At 41.7% G+C, this 23,579-nt stretch overlaps 1 protein-coding gene across 1 annotated transcript; it reads right to left on the reverse strand.

Moving 5' to 3' along the window:
* Nucleotides 1-2,375: 2,375 nt before the first annotated feature.
* Nucleotides 2,376-14,678, reverse strand: TAGLN3 (transgelin 3). Its single transcript, XM_010197202.2, has 5 exons — nt 14,637-14,678; nt 13,984-14,165; nt 12,956-13,130; nt 7,660-7,762; nt 2,376-2,880 (listed from the first exon to the last, which is right to left on the reverse strand). Exons 2-5 carry the CDS (start codon nt 14,161-14,163, stop codon nt 2,739-2,741), a joined length of 600 nt encoding a protein of 199 aa, XP_010195504.1. The 5' UTR covers nt 14,164-14,165; nt 14,637-14,678; the 3' UTR covers nt 2,376-2,738.
* Between the last annotated feature and the right edge of the window lie 8,901 nt (nt 14,679-23,579).

Consider the following 23,579-nt stretch of genomic DNA (forward strand, 5'->3'; position numbering starts at 1 on the left):
AGAAAATCAGTAACATATCTTGGGAACGCAACTGGCATGTTGCACTTAAAAATGATGTTTCCAAACATACAAAATGGCAATTCTGCATCCAAAGAGAGGCTGAGACCCAGGTCACCAAGCTCAGGTCTGGCTCCTGCACGCCGTGTCCACCAACACAGATGGTGTGGAGCAAGGGCTCAGGCTGTGACCTCTTAGACCACTTACCTGCAAGGCAGTTCATCCAGCTCCTCTCATCTGGCTGTTTTGTCTTCTGTGGCTGTGACTTCCTATTAGTGGAAGATGGTTGCTCTTCATATTCACAAAGTTGAAGTTTCTAGTGTCAGTCATTTGTCTTGCCATCTGCCCAGATTTTTTAAATCAGTTTATTTGCTTTTAGCATGAAAAACTGTTATTCTCTTCATGTTACAGCTAATGTAATATCTAGGGGGAAGGTATGTGTTATACTTTGCACTGAGCTAATGTCCCACTGCAGCTGACAGGTGATCTCCTACCCCAGATGCACCATCTGGAAGGGTTGTCTGAGCCTCTGCTGAGTTAATTCACCTAAGTAACAGAAAAATAGCTCTAATCAGGTAGTAAAGGGCTTGACAAGAGCACAGTGAATGAGCCAAGACACCCTGGAAGGTATATGAAGAGGGGCACAACCTCTTCAGTGGTAGCTGTTATAGATGTCCTCAGCCCCAACCATGTAATGGGACCTTTACCTCATTTCTCACTTGTTGTGCTCCACAGCGCTTCAGAAAAGCTTGACTGAAGTGAGGAGGTGTTACTCTCATCCTTCTCCTGATGGAGAGGATAGAGATTCATCTAAGCTGGGGGAATCATCCCTTCAGTTTACTCAGTGGTACAAACATTTGAAGCCACATCAGCCTGTGTGTTGCTGGCTCCAGGGCTACTTAGTGGACAGCAAGCAGGCTAGGTTCAGCTAGGTTCCAACTCAGATAAAAGTCACCCCTACCTATATATGCAGGCACTGAGCTGTCATGGCAGATCACCCTTTGTTTGTTACCTGCCCAGACATCACATTTTCAGGCCTTCTTGGAAATGTCATGAATTTTTAAAAAAATACAAAAGCAAAACTCCCCAGAGTTCAATTATCATTTCCCTTCCCACCTGCCCACAGAGAAGAGGTGATGGGGCTCTGTGAGGGAAGGCAGCAGAGATAGTTAGCAACAGGAAGGAAGCCCTGCAGAGAAAACAGTGTGTATCCCCAAAGTGTATGTGCCACATGGCCACGAGGCAACCTCTGTCTTCTAGCAGGTCAGATTGCTCTGGTAAGCTGCTGGGTATGGATGACTGTGAGCATGTTCTTCAGAAAACTGTCCTGGAAGGATGTAGCAGACACATTACAGTCCGTGGCAGGTGAGCACAACAGATTATTTGAACTTGAATAATGGACTTTTTTTCAGGTCAGAAGCATTCTGGCACTTTTTTTGTTTCCTTTTGCATTTAAAACATACTTTGTTTTGCAGGGTTTCATTTGATTTCATATCAACTATCACAAGGTAAAGCCTGTTCTCACCTCTGACAGAGTTTGCTGTCACGGTGAAGAATTCCCGGAGACTCGGCTGCTGCAGGGTGTACTGGGCCTGGCTGGGGTGGAGTTAACCATCTCCCAAGCAGCCCACAGGATTTGTGACTTAAAGCACCTGATAAAACACCACTGTGGTGGCTATTGCTAAACAGTGCCCTTTCTCGTTCTACCCGGCAGCTTGGGGAGGGCAAAAAGCTGGGAGGGGACACAGCCAGGAGAGCTGACCTTCAATTGACCAAAGGGATATCCCATACATATGGTGTTGTGGTCAGCAACAAAAGGGGAAAAGGAAGAGGAAGAGGGTATGACTGTGGTAACAACCTCACACATGCTGAGGCCCTGCCTTACAGGAAGTGGCTAAATGTCGGCCTGCAGTGGGAAGTAGTGAATTAATTCCTTATTTGTTTTCATATTCAGCTTTTGCTCTCCCTATTAAACTTATTTTAGCTTCATCCACAACTTTGATGGCTGCAGTTGGCCCAGCACACTAGGTCAAGGGAAATCTGAGCTAAACTGGGTGGAACTACATGAATCAGACTCAATGGATAAATCATCTTGTCTTCTTTTTAGGAAAATACATTGGGTGTGCCTTTAGACAAACTAAATGGAACACGTGACACAGACTGTAAACACTAATAGCAAGGAGTGACTCAGAGAGGGCTCTAGGGTAGAGATGGGACAGACTAAAACATTTAACCCCTCAGCGCTGTCCCATGTGGCCATTGGTTTCAATTGTTTTTACCTCCTTTAAATAATGAGTCTAAGAGGTGTCTTTAATTTGTCTTTATTCTTAGGTCAAACAGTATCATCACTGAATAGAAGAACGAGGTTACTGGTTGAAGTACAAGTGCGGTGTGAGACAAATACGGAAGATAACACTTTGCAAATAAATTAATAGAGAATAATTGTCTTTGCATAGTTCAGAAGTGAAAAGTAGGAGGCAGCAGTGCGCACGTGCTGTGAACTGACACACACCACCACGAAAACCCAAGCTCCTAGAGGAACTCTTGCAGCTGCAAATGAAACAAACAACCAAACCAAAAATAGCTCAAACCTTAGAGAGCACTAACTATTAAAAACCAGGCAGAAAAGAAACTAATGAGCTTTTTTTTCTTTTCACTTTTTTTTTCTTCTTTTTGTTTGTTTGGTTTTTTTACCAGACCATGCTGCAGAAGGAGTGTTTTCTCTACAGACAGAGATGCTTTTAGATAATCTGCCTTGGCATTCCATAGCCTGTCATGCCCGACTGTGATGCTCCTTTGTTGCTGCCCATCTGAAGGCCTATTACGTTCTGTCCCTGACGAAGCTGCTCTTCTGAAAACCCTCGTCGATTCTGCTGTGCTTTCCTGTCCAGAGAGACATAAAAAAGCAACAAACACACGTACCATCATTCTGTTTATGCCCAGAGGATAATGAAAAGCAATCTGAAATTGGCTCACATTAACAGATGTGTCCCCTGTAATGCAGTATTTCATTTGGACCATCCCATGGGTTGGACAATACTTCCTGGGCTAATTGCTTTCCTGCAACTAGAGTACTCTGGTCAAGCCTATAAATGCTTCAGACTTTCCCTGTGCCACTTATTCCAGAACCCCAAGGGAGTTCCCCAGCAGCTATGCAAGGTAAAATATTTATGTAGTGCTGTATATAACACACATGACTGGGTTAATTCGTGTTAAGCCGTGTAGCCCTTTAACAGCTGTTATCCATGAGATCTGATCAGTGAGACCCTTACCTGTGCTGTAATGTAAGTTGATGCCCATTTAGAGCAACAGTAGAAATCTGTACAATTTAACTCAGTGAAGTAAATAAGAGCTGAACATACCCGGAGAAACAACGGCACAGAGAAGAGATTTGCTCATTTTCATAGAGGGTATGATGGTTGCCTGCAGGACAGAACGATTGCTCCACTGGCATTTCCAGATCCCCCTCCTCTAAGCAATAGACTTTGCCCTCTGCACCTGTGTCTTAACTGTATGACAGTCCTTTCTCTTCTATCAAAACACACTGACCACTTTTGTTCAGTGTCTCTGGTCTCTGAAGCCCTCCGGATCAATGAACCTTTGTTAAAGTTTAAAAGGAGCCTCTTGTCCCTGGAAATAGCACTGATGGCCAAAGTGGCAGTTAAGAAGAAGCACAAAAGTTGGTATTCTGCTGCCTTGAGAGAAACTGTTCATCTTGGATTAATCTTTCATTTAAAAAGGAAAACAAGTCATTTACAAAGGAGAAGGGCCAGTCTGTTGCTAACAAATCAGCCATATGAATCAGCACAGCCCCAGAGTGAGGGAGGCTTTCAGTCAACCACCCTTTACTCCCACACCCAAGTACAATCTTCCTCCCTGCTGTGTCTGCTTGTCCCAGGATCATGTTACTCAGCAATATGGCATCACCTTGCAATTCCGTTTTCTCCCCTCCCCACCACTAGATGAGACTGTTAGATTAGGTGCCTGCTGTGGTGGAAAACCATCAATATGATCCTCTCTGTGAGGGTCAGATCCTGTACTGTGCTTAGCACCCCAGCTCAAGCCCAAAAAAAGCACTTAAACTCCTTGCTAAGCTCAAGGTGGTCAGGACAGTGCAGAAGAACCTGTGTCAGCACAAAAGCCCAGCAAAGCAAAAAGGTGAGAAAGATACACAGGAAACCTGTACCGACCCAACATTTTTCAGGCTAGGCCTCCAGTGTTAATAGATTAGGCTTATGAAAGCCCATCACAGGCTCTCAGATCCCAAAGCATGCCTTCTTGGAGGGAGGCACACAGAAATGCCTCAGAAAGCAACTCCCTCTTGCTGCTTAATGTCTTTTCCAGAATACTTGGGCAGGCATCAAACTACTGCCAGGATCTCCAGGACAGGATGTTTTTAGAACTACTCTTATTACCTAATTTAATCTCAGGTTCACTGTGTCTGGCTTTATTTTAATTAAAATCCCAGGAACACATCCTTTTATTTTTTTTCCTCTTTCCTCATAGAAGTTTCAGCTATGTTGTGAAGTGATTATTCCACAGAAAGTTGGGAAGCAGCACTGAACGGGGAAAAAAACATGAGAACTGCAAAGAAGAAATTAAAAGAGATCCTAAAGAGAAGGATGGATATACTAATACAAGTTGATTATATTTAGAGTTTGGATCAAATAGTGTTATTTTTACCACGACAAGCACCGCATTTAGTGTGTGATGGTCTTACAAATACCAGTATGTACTCACATTTTACTCTTAGGTTGATGAAAATTGCCCTAACCAAGACTGTAGAAAAAGAGAGAAAGACAAGTCTATGGCATCCTGGGATGCGTCAAGAAGAGTGTGGCCAGCAGGTCAAGGGAGGTTCTTCTCCCCCTCTGCCTTGGTGAGGCCTTATCTGAAGTACTGTGTCCATTTCTGAGCTCCTCAGCTCAAGAGGGACAGGGAAGTGCTGGAGAGGGTCCAGCGCAGGGCCACCAAGATGATCAGGGGAATGGAACATCTTTCATAAGAGGAAAGGCTGCGGGAAGTGGGGCTGTTTAGTCTGGAGAAGAGGAGACTGAGGGGAGATCTTATTAACATTTATAAATATCTAAAGGGTGGGTGTCAGGAGGTTGGGACATCCCTTTTTTCTATAGTAGCTAGGAACAGGACAAGGGGTAATGGGATGAAGCTGGAACACAAAAAGTTCCATTTAAATGTAAGAAAAAACTATTTTACTGTGAGGGTGATGGAGCAGTGGAACAGGCTGCCCAGAGGGGTTGTGGAGTCTCCTTCCTTGGAGGTCTTAAAGACCCTCCTGGACATGTTCCTATGCAACCTGATCTAGGTGAACCTGTTTCTGCAGGAGGGTTGGACTGGATGATCTCTAAAGGTCCCTTCCAACCCCTACCATTCTATAATTCCCTTTGGTATCTCACACTATGTCAAGTTCTGTTTGATCTGTCTACCATCACCCTTACTACAAACTGAGCCCACCACATCTATTAACATTTTGTGCCAACTTTGCACTGGTGCTTGTGGTTGCCAAACAACCACAAGATAACAAAACATAAGACAACAAAGATAACAGCCATGGATCCATCCACCTTGCCAGGGCATGCAAGGAGAGGGGAATCAGGCTCAGCAGGGTATGTGAGGGTACATGAGACATCGGCAATGGGAAGTTAAACAGCTTAGCTTGAAGTGTGGGGGTGTCTTAATCACCGTAGATCTCTGCACGGATACTCTTATTCCATTTAATCTTGACCTCTTTCAATTTAACTTAAGGCGATTAAGAACCAGGCTGAAAGCCCTGACTCATGGCTCACACTGGGTGGCAGTGAGGGGGCTTGGTCTGCCTGAAAGGCTTGTCAAGCTACTCAGAAAACAGCTCCTCATCTGCAATATGTTTTTTCCTTGTAGCAATAACAAGAGTTTTCCTTAAGGCAGCGGTTTAAAAATGGTGTTTCATGGGCTGTAATAGATATGGATTGGCTATCCAAGCAGGACAGACAGCTAGGGGAGTAGGGAGGTGATCACATCTTTGTTTATGCCAATGAAAACTGTTCCCACCCACAATTAAGAATCCAGATGAAAATTAATTTTTCCATGTAGGACTTTGTCTTAGTTACATAAAACAAATAAGCGTGTCTGGGTCATAGTGATTTCATGTCTGGTTTATATTAAAGCACGTAACTGGATTTGAACCCAATTATATTCCATTAATACAAATCTATTTGTGCACTGCATTAAGTTATTTTAAACTAATTTCATATAAAGAACTCACAGGAGTTTGCACTTATTCACCTAAAATTCAACTCTCCCCTAGCCTCAGTTAAACCAGCTTAAGACAAACCAAATGAAGTTTACTTTACTTTTGCTGAGCCTCAGCTAGACATCAGAAAATTCAAGGCGACCAAAGATAAGCAGCCAGTACCCTTTCTGCTAACATGCCACAGACATTTCCGTGTAAGAAATACCATTGGATGGCAAGAATCTCATGTCAATAATATGCCTGTGGGGCAAGAGGGCTAACCGTGAGAGAATTTACTTTCCTTCCCGTCCCTGCTTCTCAGCCTCCCTAGCAAAAACAAATGGAGCTTTAGAGCAAATAAATAGCTTTGCCAAGACAGAGAATTCTTCACAGATAAGTAGTGCTCCCCAAGAAAAAAGGACACTAGGAGATGAAATAATTTTTGGTGTGATGAAAAACAGAAAGAGGCTTCATCTCTTCTCTCTGCTCGGTAACAAACCCTCTATGTGGTGATTTGCAGACATCCATGACAGCCTTGTCTTCATTAGCTTTTCTGTCTGTTATCTGATGTGAGACAAAAGCACACTTTTTCCTGCCAGTTGCTCTTAGGATACACATATCTACATGGCTGCTGCCATTTTCATTCCCTTCTCTTCATAAATGGATATAGAGGATTAGCTGAGACCACTGAATAGATAAATGCCATCAAAACTAGTTGCTGAATTTCCTAAGTATCTTCTTCTAGGGAATAAGAGTCAGGGATAACATCAGTGAAGATGAAAATTATGTCTTTTCTTCAACATTCAGTGTGGGCGCCTCACGCAGCAAGATGGATATGCTACTAAGGTGACTGGAGCAGGATGCTGCACTCCTCCCTGTATGCACTACCAAAAGACATACAGGACGGTTCCACATACACATCCACCAACACAGCCTATAACAGTCTCTTTCAAAATAGCCTCATTCACCCTCTTCTTGGGTGGCATCCAGGAGGCAATGGGAGCTGGAGCCACAGGCAATGTGCTCTTCAGTCCCAGTACCAGTAGTGCTGTCTTAGCTCCTAGGCAGGCGACACACGTGAGGTGGCATGACAAAGCAACATGAGACAGGCTGCAGGACTCAGCTCCCACAGAGTTCTTCCACAGCACCTCTGGTGTTTAGGCCAAGAAAGATATGGTAAGACATGGGCCTAGCAGTGATGCTGATAAAGCTGGGAACCACTGAAGGGTAGAAAACATTGCTACCTGGTTGCTACCTGGTCTTTGCTTTCTTCCTCCAGAGGGAAAATCTCTCCATTATAAGGAAACTTTAGAAACATTCTTCCCTTCCCAATGAATTTCCTTTCACAATCAATTTCCTCAAAGCCTAACAGCAGACACTATTACCAGCTTCCCAGGGAAGACAGCTCTGAGCAGCTATGCTTTGGACTTTACCTGTGAAACCAGGATGGATCCCCTTTGTAGCAGCCGTCGTCCTTGGTGACTGCCAAACTGCCTAGAGCCATTAAGGTTCTCTGCACTGCTGCCATGTCCTTCCCTAGAAAGCCAGACAGTGAAATTAAGATAAGAAATCCTTGCACAACAAATAGCTTGGCACACTGATAAACAATCTTATCCAATGTATTAACTCACTCAGCTCCCCTGATAAAGTGCATTAATAGCACTATAAATGCTATTTTACTGTTGCTGAAAAGGAGGCACTGACATGCAAGAGCTCATTCAAAGTCATCAAAGGGACACCATTAATATGAAACCTCACACTTCAGACATTTCCAGGTTTCCAGGCCTCTGGCTATCTTAACACCTTTTCCCATACTATTTTAAGTCCTTCTGGATAACATTTTGGGCAAAATTTTCTCCTGAAGAGTGATCATTTTGGTGTACAAAGAATGGCAAGATACTCAGGAAAACGTGGCTGAAAGGAGAACAGTGTGTTAAATAACAGTGCCGAGTCTTAGATTCTTCACCTGTAAACTGGTAAGACTGATCCCACCATTGAACTCCTGGAAATTCCAGACAGTCCCTGTGCTAACAGAGCTCACGGCAGTCCTGGAGAGCTCCTGCTCGGATAACTCATACCGGTCCTTCACAATTTAACCATCAAATCACCTCCCAAATACTTCCCACTGTCTCCCTTTCTCAGGCTGACAAAAATAGATGCTCTGCATCATTATCTTCAGTTCCTGCCATCCAGTCCACTATTCTTCCACCTGCTCCCTATACATTGATTCACTCCATTCCTCATTTCAAAAAGTCAGGGCTCATCTCATCTTTAGCCAAGCAAATGTTACGTATCTGGTAATCACTAGTTATTTAGGTTCCCTCCATAAACAATAGCCAGAGAAAAGCTTCTCAGGGGATAATTTATCCCATCTGTTATTAGGAAGGATGAAATCGCCTGTCACTTGTGTAGAGGCACACTTTCCACCTAGCTGAAAATTCACCAGGTTTCCAAGAGGGAACTTTACCCTTTTGAAATACAAGGCTCATTTTCAATACAAGTTTGTGTTTAAAAAATAGTATCCCCCCCTCCTCCTGCCACTCCTTCCCAAATTAAGATAATAAAAACATTATCCCTTTTGGTCATCTTCTGCTGATTCCTCCAGTGAATTTAAACACAAAACAAAACAAAGCACAAAGAAACCCAAAACAAACAAAGGAGACATGGACTTTTTTTTTTTTTTTAAATTAAGAATGCTCCTTTTTTTCTTGGTTCTTCCCCTGCACTTTGTCATTTGGTGTAAAAAGAGCAGAGAACATAAAGACATCAGAGTCAGATAGACTCTAACTCATTCCTCAATCCAGACATATTAACTTCTGGAAAACGTTCTAGTGAAAATAAGTTGCAGTATGTATTTCCAGTTGTGTGAGGAGGTAAGATATTGGAAATCTGCCTTTTGCCTCTCTTTTCTTCTGAAATCTTTCCATAACTATTTCTGCGACTCTCCTCCCTTTTCTTCTGTTCCGGTTCTTTCTCTTTCCCGAAATACATTATCTAGTTAACAGATCTGATTTTGACTGTAAGTTCTTCATGTGGGAAAACAAGTAATTCATAAAGACATGAGATACCAGGGGCGTGATGATGATAACAGAATTCAGAAATGCCTCTAGTGGCACAGTATTAATGAAAATCATTCATCTGACTGGCTGGAGTGCAGAGGGAAGTGAGCGTTGCACTTTCTGTGTTTGTGCTATGTATCACTCTGATGAGAGGCAGATGCAGTTCAGGGTTTTGGCTCGTACAAACCTAAATGTATACCCCACTGACTGAGACACCCCAAAGCTGAAAACATACAGCAGCTCCAACTGCGGCTGTCACATAGCCTATTAAAAGTTTCTAGCAATCCTATCTGCAGGGGACCGTTTGCTTAGAAAATAAGTCTTTGTCAGCCATCCAGAATCCTTGTTTTACTGCATTTGTTAAGGCAAACTGCATCAGAGGGAGTGTCCTTGCTGAGGAGGGCAGCTGATGAGCTGACATCCCACCCGTGCATGTACACTGGGGGTGCGTGGAAGGGCGTGACGCAGCAGTGCCCAGAGCTCCCCTTAGCAGCAGCAGATGTACCATATGCTGCAACAGATGCCACATACAACGTCCTTGGGATGCCTCCCTTATAACAAGAAGCATGGCTTACACTGACTGGGATGAAGAGGGATGTGAAGGATTTAAAAGTGAATGAGCTGAATAACAACAGTAAATGCAGAAATAAAAAGAAACAGAAACAAAAGGCAGGCAACAAAATGTGATGATGGGCCTGGCTGAGCCATCTGGCAGCTCCCCCACGCCTGCTCACACTCAGCTCTGCTTTATTTTTCAGTGGCAAGTGGGAGATGCTGCAGGGGGAAAATAGACTGAGTGGGAGCCAAGCGGCACATGACAAAACAAAGCCATGGCCACGGCCCTGCTTTGCAGAGCCTCCGTGCTGCATATGAGGACTGCTGTGGGGGAGGGAAGGCCCAAAATACATGTGGTCTTGTGACATTTGCCCTCTTCCAGCAAAGAACACACAGGGCTTGGTGGTCAGCATAAAATTTTAAAATGAAAAGTTTCCAATGAGAAAGTGATTTAAAGCTACAGCCACCTGAGAGAAGGGATCACACAGGTTCTGTGAAGCCAGGATTTACTCTGGCAGTGCTCAACAACTGCGGTCTGTGCCTTCCCTCAGCTCCAGCACTTGTCCGGTGACAGCCACATGGGCTGCCTGCCTGACCCTCAGCCTCGGCCTCCCCTGAATCGTGTCACAGGGACCCACACTGATGGCTTTTCTTCTGCATCTCCAGTGTCCTCTGCAGTGTGCTTTGAATAGCATAGGCTTGCAGAGGATCTTGCAAGGCTGTACAGCACAGCCTGTACAAGGAGGAAGGGGCCTCTGCTCACTTCTTATGCCAAGCCTTTCTCTTTTGGGGAAGCATGGCTAGAAGGCTGCCTTCTCCTCTCCAGGTCCAGAAAGGGGAAGGTTTAACCCCAAGGATGGAGAACTGCTGTGCATAGTATTCCTGAAATGCTTTTTCTGTAAAGGCTGAACAAGCACTCAGGGTACAGCCATCTCTTGCATGCCTGAAAATATACCAGGGAGATATCTGTAAAAAACAGTGAACATACTATCCTGAGCAAGAATTAGGGAAAACTGCTCAGTACAGTACATTTATGTAAGAAAGAGGCAAAAGAGATACTCCTCCTCTGGAGCGAGAAGTCACAGAGATGAAAAAGAAGGCACCAGATGGACTGAGTGAGTTTGAAACAGCCAACAGCAGGTTGTATCCTAAAACATTTCCGTTAAGCATTAGTAAGAATTTCAAAGCAAAAGCTCTTGGAAAACAATTAGTGCCAGAGAAAGGCTGGTTTTCAGTCACGCATACTTTTGTTTCCGTATAAACATACACTGACATCTCCTCTCTCTCTAAAGAAAATAAGGCCTGAAGTGTAGGAGCACTGAAATTATGAAAGAGTAAAAAAGAGACTGTCCTTTCTGCCCAGCTAATATGCACTCAGATTCAGACAGTTCAGCCCTGAAGCAACACAGATGCTAGAGGTCAGAGTTATGGTTAGACACAAAAAACTTGCAGTGACTCAGTGCTGGAGAGACATACTGTTTCATCTCAGCACTGAAATGAGCAGCAGGAGGAATGAAAAGGGTGGTAGGGAAATGAGGAAGCTCAGATTTGTTTTGGGAAGTCCAAAAATAACAGCAGAGAAAAGTCTTGTATATCTCCCTCCTAGGTTGAGGATTGTTTTTGACTTTGTGTCCTCTGGAAGTCACTAGCTTTTTCCCTACCTCTGCTGAGAAAAGGTGGTGAGTGAAAGGAAGAGAATGAGGAGAATGCCACCATTGGGAGCTTTTGGTCTTCAAAGCAAATCCTTTTCATTGTAAGGGTCAATGTTCATTTGTTCATTTGCACAGTGTTAAGGCATTATGAGACGCAAAAGACTGCGAAGAATCGCACCTGAAATGACTTGTTACCATCCCTTACAAGATAGGTACAGCTTCTCTTTCAATAAGCTTCTCTTCAAGCTTGGGTAAGGGGGTCGGGGGGTGTCATTCTAGGGAAGTGAAAATCCCTTTATTTAAGACATTTGAAGATAGACTGGATAAAACGCTGAAGACTAAACTGGAAGAAATAATCCTGCACTTTTGCCCAAAGGTAGGATTTGTCAAGCAAATTTAGCACTCTCAGAACATTACAGATCCCAGCAACTCCAGTTGTCGGTATATCCCACCCACAAAAAACTCCTTAGTCTTTCGTTCCTCGAGCTCTCTTCCACATATCCCGACAGCCTGTGAAAATAAACCCCACTTTTTCTGCTCCATGTGTGTTCTTACAGAAACTATGCTGACCAACTTTTTCACTTGATTGTTTTCCTCTTTCCACTGTTTCATTCTCCTGGCAGGCTTTTGACCCTTTCATACCTGCCCTTCACTACCCTTCAGCTGTCATTGCTCTGAGCCCTCACACAAAGCTTTTTGCATCATGTCATCCAGAGAGATGCAGGACAGATCAGTGTATTTGGCTGGAGGACTGGGAAGGCATCACCACATAAGTGGGCAAAGCCAGCCGTGCAAACGCACAAACGACTCAGCCCTTCAGGGAAACACGCAGTTTCCATTTTGAGCATGGGACGGGGATAGCCTTCACCTAGCTTAATGTAAAAGCACAGGGGCATTTTGATTATTTTCCTTTTTGCTGTTGCCATAGTGACCTCTCTTAAAAGACTGTGTCCTCAGAGAGTCAGATGCTCAGCTAACGTGATGTTAGCAGTGACTTTTGCTTCTCGCTAGTCATAAATGAGCCCTCAGAAGCTTCGCAGAGGCATACGTGCTCCCGGGAATGCATTTTACAGCTCTGATTTGAACTTTGCTTATAATTTGAAAACTGCAGTAAAATCTTGTCATCAGAAAATAAAAGGGTTCCATATTTGCCATTAGAAGCTATTTACTTGGAAATAATTAGCATAGAGAGCATTTGTTTTATTAGGTCTGTGGATTTCTGTCGGAATGGTGGGCTTTTGGATAACACATGAGCCTGGAAAGGCTCCGTTACGCCCTCAGGGTAACATAAATCCCTCAGAGGAGATAATACACCACCAGAAGAACATGGTAATGAGGTAAGGCAAACAGAAACAAAAGATAATTATATTAGACAATATGCCTTAGACAAAATGCACCATTACAACACATCAAAGCAAAGTAAGATGAAGACTGCAAGCTGACTCCCAGTTTATTATTTTTACCTTCCCATAAATCCACTGTCTGGAAAATATCTGTTGTTCTTACTCCGTAGATTTCAGCAGCTTTTAAGAACTGAGAAATTTGTTCCATCTGCTTGAAAGCCATTTTTGATTCAGAGATCTTTGCAATGGGCTCATTTCCCTTTGGATGTAAACTGTTTATTAACTTGCACAACAGCTAAGAGATAAACACAGAAACAAAATTAGGAAGCAGTCATCAAATCAGAAGACCATTTCTGCACATGCTGCAAGATGCTTTTGACCTGGCCAATTTCTGTCAGGGACGTAATTTCTTCAGTTAGAAACAAAGAAGTGAACTGTTAATAATCCAAGTATATTAGGAACACATTAAAGCTTTCATTAACTGATGGCAATAGCTTGATCATATAAATCCTAATCTGCTAGAAACAACAAAGCAATCACCAGGCAAGGTTATATAACAACTAACAGAGAAGAAGCAGCCACATGTCCAAGCCAAAAAAAATTAGCAATGTCAATTGAAATATTGTTAAAGTCACTTTGGCAGAGATTCAATGATTAGCATATTCTTACATCCCATTGCAAACAGCAGCATCTGCCTGATGTTCAATAACCAATGGAATACAAATGCTTTAGCTACAGAATTGTTCCCAAGGAGAAAGCTGTTGTGACATAATCCAATCCTTCAAATGTTCTGTATCTCTTCACCTTTCTCTGTCAGCAATGACTATTTATTAAAGAAAAAAAGTATACATCTGATTTTAAAATAGATCTCCTTTAACCGTACCAGAAAAGGTGCTGAAGGAATGAGTCATGCTCATATATGACATGCATGACTCATAAGAATCATAAGGACTGTACTAATTCCAGCACACTGGAGGAATATTCATCTTCTGAGATTAAGACTCCTGATCAAGAGGAAACAAATTAGATTCTAAGATATATATTTCTGCACTGGCCATGAGCTCTGATCAATTTAGCTAGATGAAGATAGAAACTAAGGAGGCTGTGCTATAAACACGTGCAAGTACACAACTGGACAAAACACTTACCGTTCCATCCATCAACCAGGTCTGAAAATGTTGCCTTCCAGGAGGAGGGTGCTCTATCTGTTCTCCACATTGTACAATAATCCAGTTCACCAGCCTAGACTCTAATTCCGGGTCATATTTCTGTTCAATCTTTTCCTGAACTTCTCGGCTTAAGCCATAGCTTGGTCCTCTGTTAGCCATCTCTGGAACCAAAGCACAACTTACTTAGTGGGTAGACTCCTGATCTGCAGCTTTGAAGTATGCAGCAGAAAATTAAAGAATAAAAGAGTGAGCAGCCTGCCTTATACGTTAGACACTTGAACAGATGTTCATCAACACTGAAAGCAACTGTATGGCACTGGGTTAGAGCTGTTCTGCAGAACAGGGGAGGGATCAGCGAGGGAATATCCTTTTCCAAAAGCACAAATCAGCTACAACATTTTATTAAAAAAAAAAAAAAAGGAAAAAGAAAAAGAAGGGAAAACCAGTATTCCCCCCTGCCCAACCACAAAAACAGAAAAAAAGCAAGATTTAAAACAGAAAAAAGAAAACAAGATTTAAAACAGAGCAGGTTTTAAAGAGAGGCTTCTGCTATGTTTACAGAGAATACAATAGCGTTCTCAGATTAATGTTAAAGCTGCCTGCAAATTCAAAAGCACTTTAAAATTGCCTACCTAATACTTGCTAATAAGGAGAAGGTTGTACATGGGAGCTCAAGCAATCCGATTAAAGATGCAGATGTCGGGGTCTTCCTCAGCAGAGATGCAGGGATGGTTATCCAGAGATCAGCACACTGAGAGTGATGATCGGTTTAAGAGACGAAGGCTGCCACAATGCCCTGCTGCTGCTGCAGCATCGTGGTTTGGAGAACAGTGTATTGATTTGATTTTCCTCACATATGAGGAGGGTCAAAGCAGGGGCGTTGCTAAGAGCCATTAAAGAGGCCTGCCTACTCAGTCACAGCCTGGGGATCCTGTTTATCTCGCCCATCTGCAGTCTGTTTTCACTGAATGTTTCCTCAGCCCTGCTTGCTGCTGTTCACCCTACAGGCTCATTTTTACTCCACCTAGTCTGCATCAACCCAAACTGCACCAAGCATCCCACTGCTAGATAGAAATACAATTAGAAGGACTTTAGCAGACTTCACTTGGATAAACAAAGGAACAGAAATTACTACACAACTCGTTCATTTTTAATCACAAAGCAGAAGCAAAACCTTTTTTTCCCTGTTCTGCATCACGATGCTAAGAGGCATAGAGCGTGAAAAATCATTTCTCTTCTTCCCTGTTTAAGTGATGATTAAAAGTTTCAACAAGGGGACAACAGGATAAAAAATTAAGGAAGAGAAGCCAAGCAGTAGAGTATTATTATCATCCTATTATTAACATATACTAGGCTATCAAATAGGATAACAGTGTCCCAAGGAAACAACTTGAACCACTAAAACTCAAGGGCAAATCACTAAAACCTAGCAAACCTATCATAAAGAACAGAGATTGTATTTTCTGCTAGTATGAGTCAGCATACCTCCAATGATAGCAAGGAAACTATGGCTATGTACAGTAGTTTACATGTTGATTATACCACTGCAGTGGTAGGAGGGGAGTGAAGGAAAGATGAGAGACTTCTCTTCTGGTCTGACTTTTAGATTTATCCTTTATTAAATAAAATCCTTTTGTTCCTTTCTGAGTTGCACCAGACCTCACCAAAAGTCTTTTATCCATGTTGAATTATCCACTCTGTTACAAAATAGTTCCCTTTTGGCAAATGATTCATGTTCAGCTCAACATGAAAAGACACTGACAAAAACCTGAGGTGAATTCTCAACCAGCTTTGCCTACAAAAGTCCTTCTGCTGCACTTAAAAAGAAAACAAAAAAAAAAAAAAAGGGAGGGGGGAAGGAGGAATACAGCTCCCCTCATATATCTATCTCACAATGGTCTCTTCATCCATTACTTTTTCATTTTAGGGCTATGAATTTTCAGATTTATACTGCTTTGGATGCTGCTGGGCTTGAGCAGACTCAAGAGATGAAAAATTTAACAGCTGACCTAATTCATTGTTGTCCTCCACAGGCATTTCATTTAGTGCTTTCTCTTCTCTGCACTGGTGGTTTTAAACCCTTGTGAAATGTTTGATTACATAACTCAGAGCGTGTTACGTGACAGGGCCACCACTTGAGCACTTTCCCTTCTGGTGAACACACAGTTGAAGGCCTAGGAAATGCACAGGAACCAAGACTGCAAACCAAGCCTGGAGATCAGAACTGGAGATGAAACAGTCAAAGGCAGTATGTGAATTTGACATCCTTTCCATTCAAGCAACTGTTAAAGGCCAGGCCTTATGCTCTTTGGACAGTCCCACAAATAATAATGAGCTTTATTTTACATTTTCAAATCTTTTTGGAATCTTCCATTTAGAAGAGAGCTACCTAGGCTGCTGGTGTTCCATGCTCACTGGTAATGAGATTTTGTGAAAGCCATCTACCCATACATCTGCCTCTGACCCCATTTTCTAACTTGGGGGCAGGTATGGGTAATTTAACTCCCCTAAGCTGAAGAGCAGAGGCCTCCCCCTTCACAGATGTTGGCTGTGCAACCTGTTCTCAAGGGACCATTCCATGCTGTGAAAGCTGAAAAGCAAGCTTGTCTATCAATATCAATTTTTAATAAGGCTTTGAAAACCAGGAAAGCTGCAGAGGATGGGAAAAATGCCAGCCGCTCACCAATATTTCCAAAGTATGAGCAACCAAATCATAAGCCTGTTTCTGTGCCCCCAATCCTGGGAAGAACAAAGGAATAGATTTATTGGTTTTTTTTTCAAGTGATGGCGTTGATGCAATTAACTAAAAGCTGTAATACATTAGAGTATTACAGCACGACACCTTGATTAGGGAACTAAACTGATTCTAAAACATACAAGACACATTACAGAGATTAAAGCTGGCTAACTAGTATATCCTATAATATGACTGTAAATGAAAAATCATTAATGTTTGTGTATGTTTTCACTGAGTTTGTACAAGAATGTGTTCCTAGGCTTGAATTGTTCAGTGTGTTATTAGAACTCACAAAAAAGCCCAGATTCCTAAGATCTCAGTCCATGCAAGCTGTGATGAGTAAAGAACAAAGATAAGGAAAACTCCTTGATAGCAGTCCACCTGGAAGCAGGCAAAAATGTGTCTCATTGCAGCCAAATCCTAGCCACTGTCAGAAAAGTGATTTTCAGAACATAGTACTCTGTCCTATGACAAAGCAGATGTTAGAAAAACTGCAGAGGGTGACAGGAAGGAAGCAGGTGGGCACAGATACTGGGTAAGACATGTGACTGAAAGGCTTGGCTGAAAAAAACATGGGAGGTGCAACACCAATGGGAATATCATATCCAGTTCTGACAACCACCCTCCAAAAAAAGCAGTGAAAGAACAACATAAATTCAAATAGTTGCTCCAGTAACCAGAGGACTGAAAATTAGGACCTTTACAGTAATCACTTCAGAAGGATTATCTGTTTAGCTCACCAAAAACAGAAGAAATGGCAAATATGCATGGCTATGAAGCAAAGAACTAAAGGAACATACTAAAGCCTGATGTCTAGAAACGTGATGTGGAAGAAAGGGGTGAGCTTTCAGCAGCAAAAGTACTATCATTAGAACTTTTCACTCACTACTTCTGATGGATTTTGCCCTCTTATTTTTCTTGATAACACAAGATTGGAACATATGACTAAGAATAGAGATGAGGCTTGAATATTTGAAGCAGGATTTCATGCCTGTAAGCACTATGGCTCATCTTATGCTTTCAGATAATCACAATATTACCCTACAAGTTTAAAAATCTTTGTAAATCTATAAACAAGTGCTGTGAACAAAAAAAAAAAAATCCTAACAGCATTAATAAGCTCAGTACACACATTTAGGTCCAGAATAACTTGATAGCTTTCAATGTCTTCCAGCTGGAAGACAGAGGGGAGTAAGTAACTTACCCTGCTAGACAGCAACACTTAACCTTCATTAGATTCGCTCTTTGGCGATTTACACCTTAGAAAGAGCTTTCAGCCATCTCAGTGCACTGTCTTTCAAAGCATGCTGAGTCACTTCCCATCAGATAAAGCTACCCAGCAAGTAGGATAACTAGAAAGTCCAGGAACCATTTTTCCAGGTCTGCCACTGAGCAGATATCTTTCATAACTTTCACAAATAAGTTTAAGAACACTTAAAAAAATCAGGAAATCTTCCAAACTGTGTTACAGCACCTCCCTTCACTAGGAAACTTCTGGAGGGCTCTTGACAGAAGCTCTCTGTATATACGCCTACGTTACAAGGTTGCATTTTCTAGAGTTGTAGAGGTGATACTAAGGTTGGATAGGAGCTCAGAGCAAGCATAGGGGCTTTTTCAGGGAGCTGCAAGGCCGAATAAGTGCTCTCCAGATCCTGGGTTTTATTCATGGCCTTGCTTTGTCTTAAGATATCTAGAGGTGTTCTACACAAGAAAACTAGTCAGACCAGTGGAAAAAAATAAGCTATTGGAATATTGCTATATTTTTAACTGTATAAAGTGGGTGACAGAGATTTAAGAAATGACATACAACATTAATTCTAAAAATTATAACTTTTCAATTACTTTGGAATCCAAAATCTAAAGAGCCTCGAGAACAAAAAGTGTTAAGCTGAGTATCTTGCCTTTCACCAGCAAAAGGGTGTCTTTGCCAGCTCTGAAGGTGTCAAACCCCAAGCAAGTGCACAGTTTGAACACCTCCAATTTGCACAGTAAATTCAGGACTTCAGGAAGAAAGGAAGGAATTCAGTAATGTAGGAAGGATGGACCTTCCTCTTTGTGGGACAGAACAGAATGCATTGACACTCTGGTCTGCAGATCAAGGCAGCTCCAATGGCTGCCATGACAAGAAGTGTTTCTGGGATTCAGAAGTCATTGACAGCTTTCCAGGCAGCTTGCCAGCAGAAAGAGTTACCACTTACCAGTAGAAACCAGCTCCGGTGGATATAACTGCCAGCACTCCCAATATTCAAGATGACCTCGGAGGTAAATTGTGCATTTTAATTCTCAGGGTGTTTCAAGTCTTGTGCTGGATTGACAGACTCCCTGAAAGAAAACCAATACATTTCATGGTATCAATTTTTTATCTTCCCCCAACAAAAACAATACTTTCTGAAGTCTCCCTTGGTTTGAAAACTATGCATCACAACACACATTTACCAGAAGAACAGTAAAATCTTTATTTCACTGAAACACAGGCCAAAACAGACAGCAAGATTTACAAACCAAAAAGATCTAATCCCTTACCTAAATAAATGCTCATTCTTATGATTAGGGATTTAGATTTGTTACCAGGGCCTTTTTCAAGAGTTACTGTCCTAAGGACTAGTAGAGCCTCGCACACATGCAAGCAAACCATACTCAATGCAGAAGCAAAGGAGGGGTGTCTTGCAAGGCCCAGACCTGATCCCAGACAGCCTCTGTTGAGGGATTGCTTTTCCAGAACCAAAGTCTGGGCAGGCCATTTACATCACTCCAACCTTCAAGCGTGCCACTGTTGGGCATACCTTTGCCAAAGATATGAGCACCTGCTTCCACCCTGACAGGCAGCAGTGACCTTCTCATGTTGCCACGTGGGAGGCAAGCGCACAACACGGTGCAGGCCAGAAGGCCCAATCAGAACACAACCTTTTACTGTTGCCTAAAAACGTTTTAAATTTGCAGTTTAGTTTTAGAATCAAGTGATTGGAAGTTTTAACAGCTGTCATTTGTTTTTCATTCCAAATACAAATGCAGAGCCTGGCCTAAGCTCCTTGCCAAACACAGAACAGGACACTGTTGTAGGCCGAGACCATGTCTATTCTTCACCCTGAGCAGATTGCAACCTATAATCACTGTGTCATATGGAGGATACTCATTTCCTTCTAATGGAATAGAAGCATTGGACCACATAACACACATATGCAGGACTTGAAAGAAAAATACAAGGTCAAGCCTGCAACTACACTGCAATAGGTCTTGTAATTCAGATTTATGCACAATACAGCCAAGATGTAACTAACATTCTTCTGTCCTAGGCAAAATATATTGAAGAGAGATGAGGTCCTAGAGTCAGAAAGTCAATCCAAGCTATATAAACTGATCTATGAGCAGTAAATCAGGTAGCAGTGTATTTAGTTTTGCCCTTCATTCTGACTCCCCAACCATTACAGTAATCTCTTCCCCTAGAAAACACCTGCCAAGAGAGAAGCAGTATGCACAGTGAGATTAAAGCCATGTATGTAGCAACCCGCCTGCTATTATAAACATATTATAAACATTGTCTTCCCTATCCCTGCTGGGCTTGAGACCAAGGGCAGAAACGTGAGACCATGCACCTGATTTTTTGGTATTTCTGTATGTGTTCTCTATGCGGTTGCTGAATTTTCACCAAGCTTTAGTGAAATTACGCATTCTCACATTTCTGACTGAACTGGCACATCAGCTCAAAATGGAGGCCACTGATCTTAAGAAGCAGGTGAAGAGACAGGCCTTTAACACACTTTTTTAGCACTTAAAAACCAAATAAATCTGAAAGGCAAGGCAGTTCTGTCAGAATGACTAAGTAACCTAAAAATCAGGCAAGTTCAAATCTCATTATTTCCCAGGACAATATTTTCCCTCCTACCCTTCCCCCTCGCCTTCCACCTCAGAGGAGGGGATAGGAACCAAAGAGAAATGAGAAGCACAGACCTAATGTGGCAACAGACCAAAGCACTGGTTCAGAAAATGTTCTCACTCTGTACTGCAGTATGACTAGAGCGTTGAAAACGTGAGCAGCTGCACACACAAGGCTGCTTGAAAGTTTCTTTCTAAGCATGTTTTAATTTGATATGAAAATTATGGTAACATAAATCTCTTAGCTCCATTGAATAATGGCGTGTCCAAGAGAGCACATAATCAAAATTAACATACAAATGAAACAGTAGGAGACAGTTCTTTTAAGCCCTATCCAACTAGTTCTTTTTCCTCAGCACTGCTTTGTTTGTATTTAGTGTTGATGCAAGAGAAAATAAGTTAGCTAAACTGAAACTACATGAAACGTTTAATATCATTTAGCTAAAAAAAAAAAAGCAGTGAAAAAAAAGAGCTGAAGCATGTAATACAAAGCCAAACAACAGAAGAGACAGAACAAGTTGAGCACTTGACAAGACAAGAATACATGTATCTAAAATTGCATTAATACAACTCAGTTTATGCAGAATAAGAGTATTTTTTTATTAGGAAACAATTAGGAAAAGTTGAATTAGCTTCAGAGACTCTTCCAACACATACTGGCCTATTGGAGAGTTTAATCCCAAAACCAGGAAAGCACACCTCACCATTTTATTCCCTTTTAGAAAGCAGAATTGTTTGTTTCACAAGTTAAGTCTCAAGTAGTTTGCTTTTGCAACAGATCTGAAATGAAAATGTGAGAAAGGACTAGAGACAGCTGAGGTCAACTGGTAATGCTTTTGTTTCTTTTTACTAAAGAAACCTGCTTCTTTAGTATGATATGCTAATCAAGCCTCCTGCCTAGCTATAAAAATGTTTTTGTTACTTACTCATGAATCTTGAGAGACCGTAACTCCTTACCAGGAGCACATGTTATGTAGTTTAAGCATTACATACAAGATAAATACCTCTAAGTAGTTGCTCATCTAATACTGTTTGATCAACAACACAAGCAGTGGAGTTGCTCCGTTTGTGTTCAGATCTTCCTCATGCCGTGACAACAGTGTCAGCCCCAACATGTCTGTACCACACTCAGTGACAGATGAGCCCAGAAGTCATTTTCAGACCTGCCAAAACTGAGAGACAATGAGAATGCTAACAAGCTAAGAGTGCTACTGAAAATAATTAAGTGTAGGTTAAAGCATTCAGAGAAAAACAAACTCCCCAGCCAGCACAAGACAGCTGGTAAATATGAAAGCTTAAGACACCGATCATTTCATGTGAATCAAGCTTATTTTTGAGGAAATGCACGTTACATATTCACAAAACCTCCTTTCATTTGGCAGCAAATTAGAAGTTGGGAAAAAAAAAAAGGTCCAGAACACAGGAATTCTTTACAAAGGATTTTTAAAAAATTGTTTTCCAAATAATACCCTAGTTTAATACACTATTTCTACAGAGGAAAGAAGTACTTGTTTTTAAGCATGACTGATATTGAAAATAATTCACTATCTAGGCTTCTACTGGCAAAGACAGAAGATACCACTCAGGAGGCAAGACATAATACCGAATAAAATCAGAATGACACCATTATGTGTGAATATTATGTTATTGAAGATTGCCAGAACTTCCTTGCAAGTCAAGAGCTAGTCATGGGTAAGATGTAAAACTCTCTGGTTATCATCTATCCCTTCTTTCAGGCATCTGAATGTGCCAAGTTGAAAGTAACCAACATGCTAATAATTTCCAGCATGAATACAAGAAAAATGCTATGCTTGCACAGAGAAATACAAATAGAGCTAATGTGGAAAAATTAGAGGACAAAGTCTGTCTGCATAAGAGCACTGGAACAGGCTGCCCAGCGAGGCTGTGGAGTCTCCCTCCTTGGAGGTCTTCAAGACCTGCCTAGACACATTCCTGTGCGATCTGATCTAGGTGAACCTGCTTCTGCAGGGAGGTTGGACTAGATCTCTAAAGGTCCCTTCCAACCCCCACCATTCTGTGATTCTATGACAAGATCTGTGTCAAAGGCACTTCTTCATAATTAAGCAATACAGACTGAATTTAGAAAACAGTAAGTGAACACAATAAAGCACTAGCATTCCCTGAATCTCAAAACACTATCTGGAAAATTGTCTTTATGAAGAATCATCTCTGCTTTTGCACGTATGCGGTGTGTAAGAAATTCTGGGTGTCTCCACCATACCTCACAAGTTTCAGCAATGTTGTGGTTTGGGCAACTGATGTTGCAGATTTGTACCCTTGACAATTTTGTTGATCCTATTACACTGTCTTCTCCCACCTCATGTTATTACAGCGGAATAATGAGGTGGGGGGAAACCACATAAAAACCTGCCACCAAACTAGAAAAAAAACCCAAACCCTGAAAACTACTCACACAACTGCTGCCCTTCCCATTTGTTTTCAGCTATCTTGCTCAAAGGCATTGTAACAAAAAAGCTTTATTCGTAAAATATCAATTATTTAATAAATGCTAATGTTAAGCTTTGAAGGATTACAATGCAATTCTTTCAAGATAAATATACAGCTACAGTTTATGCAGACACATAAAGACTTTTCCCTTTCTGAAGTACTATAGTTAAATTGAGTGCTTATAGATAACTCCTTAGTCAAGAAAAGAGCTCAAACCTTCTCAGTTACTGAAATAACTGATACATGTGAACAAAAAGTACATCTATCACTGGTAACTTTGGGCCTTAATTAAAATTAGGCACTTCAGAATTGACACAGTCCACGTTTTTTCTTCTCTTCCTTCCACAAAGAGACAAAGCAATCTAAGAGACAAAAAGTGGATTAGGTAAGCTAAGAGCAGAAAGTTTTGAAGTAGCTTAATTTCAATTGTACTGGGTCTTTAAAACTCACTAAATCTATTTTTTCAGGTTTTATCAGATGCAAAGTCACATGAACA

This window comes from Colius striatus, chromosome 1 (assembly GCF_028858725.1).
Source record: "Colius striatus isolate bColStr4 chromosome 1, bColStr4.1.hap1, whole genome shotgun sequence".
NCBI classification, from domain to species: domain Eukaryota; kingdom Metazoa; phylum Chordata; class Aves; order Coliiformes; family Coliidae; genus Colius; species Colius striatus.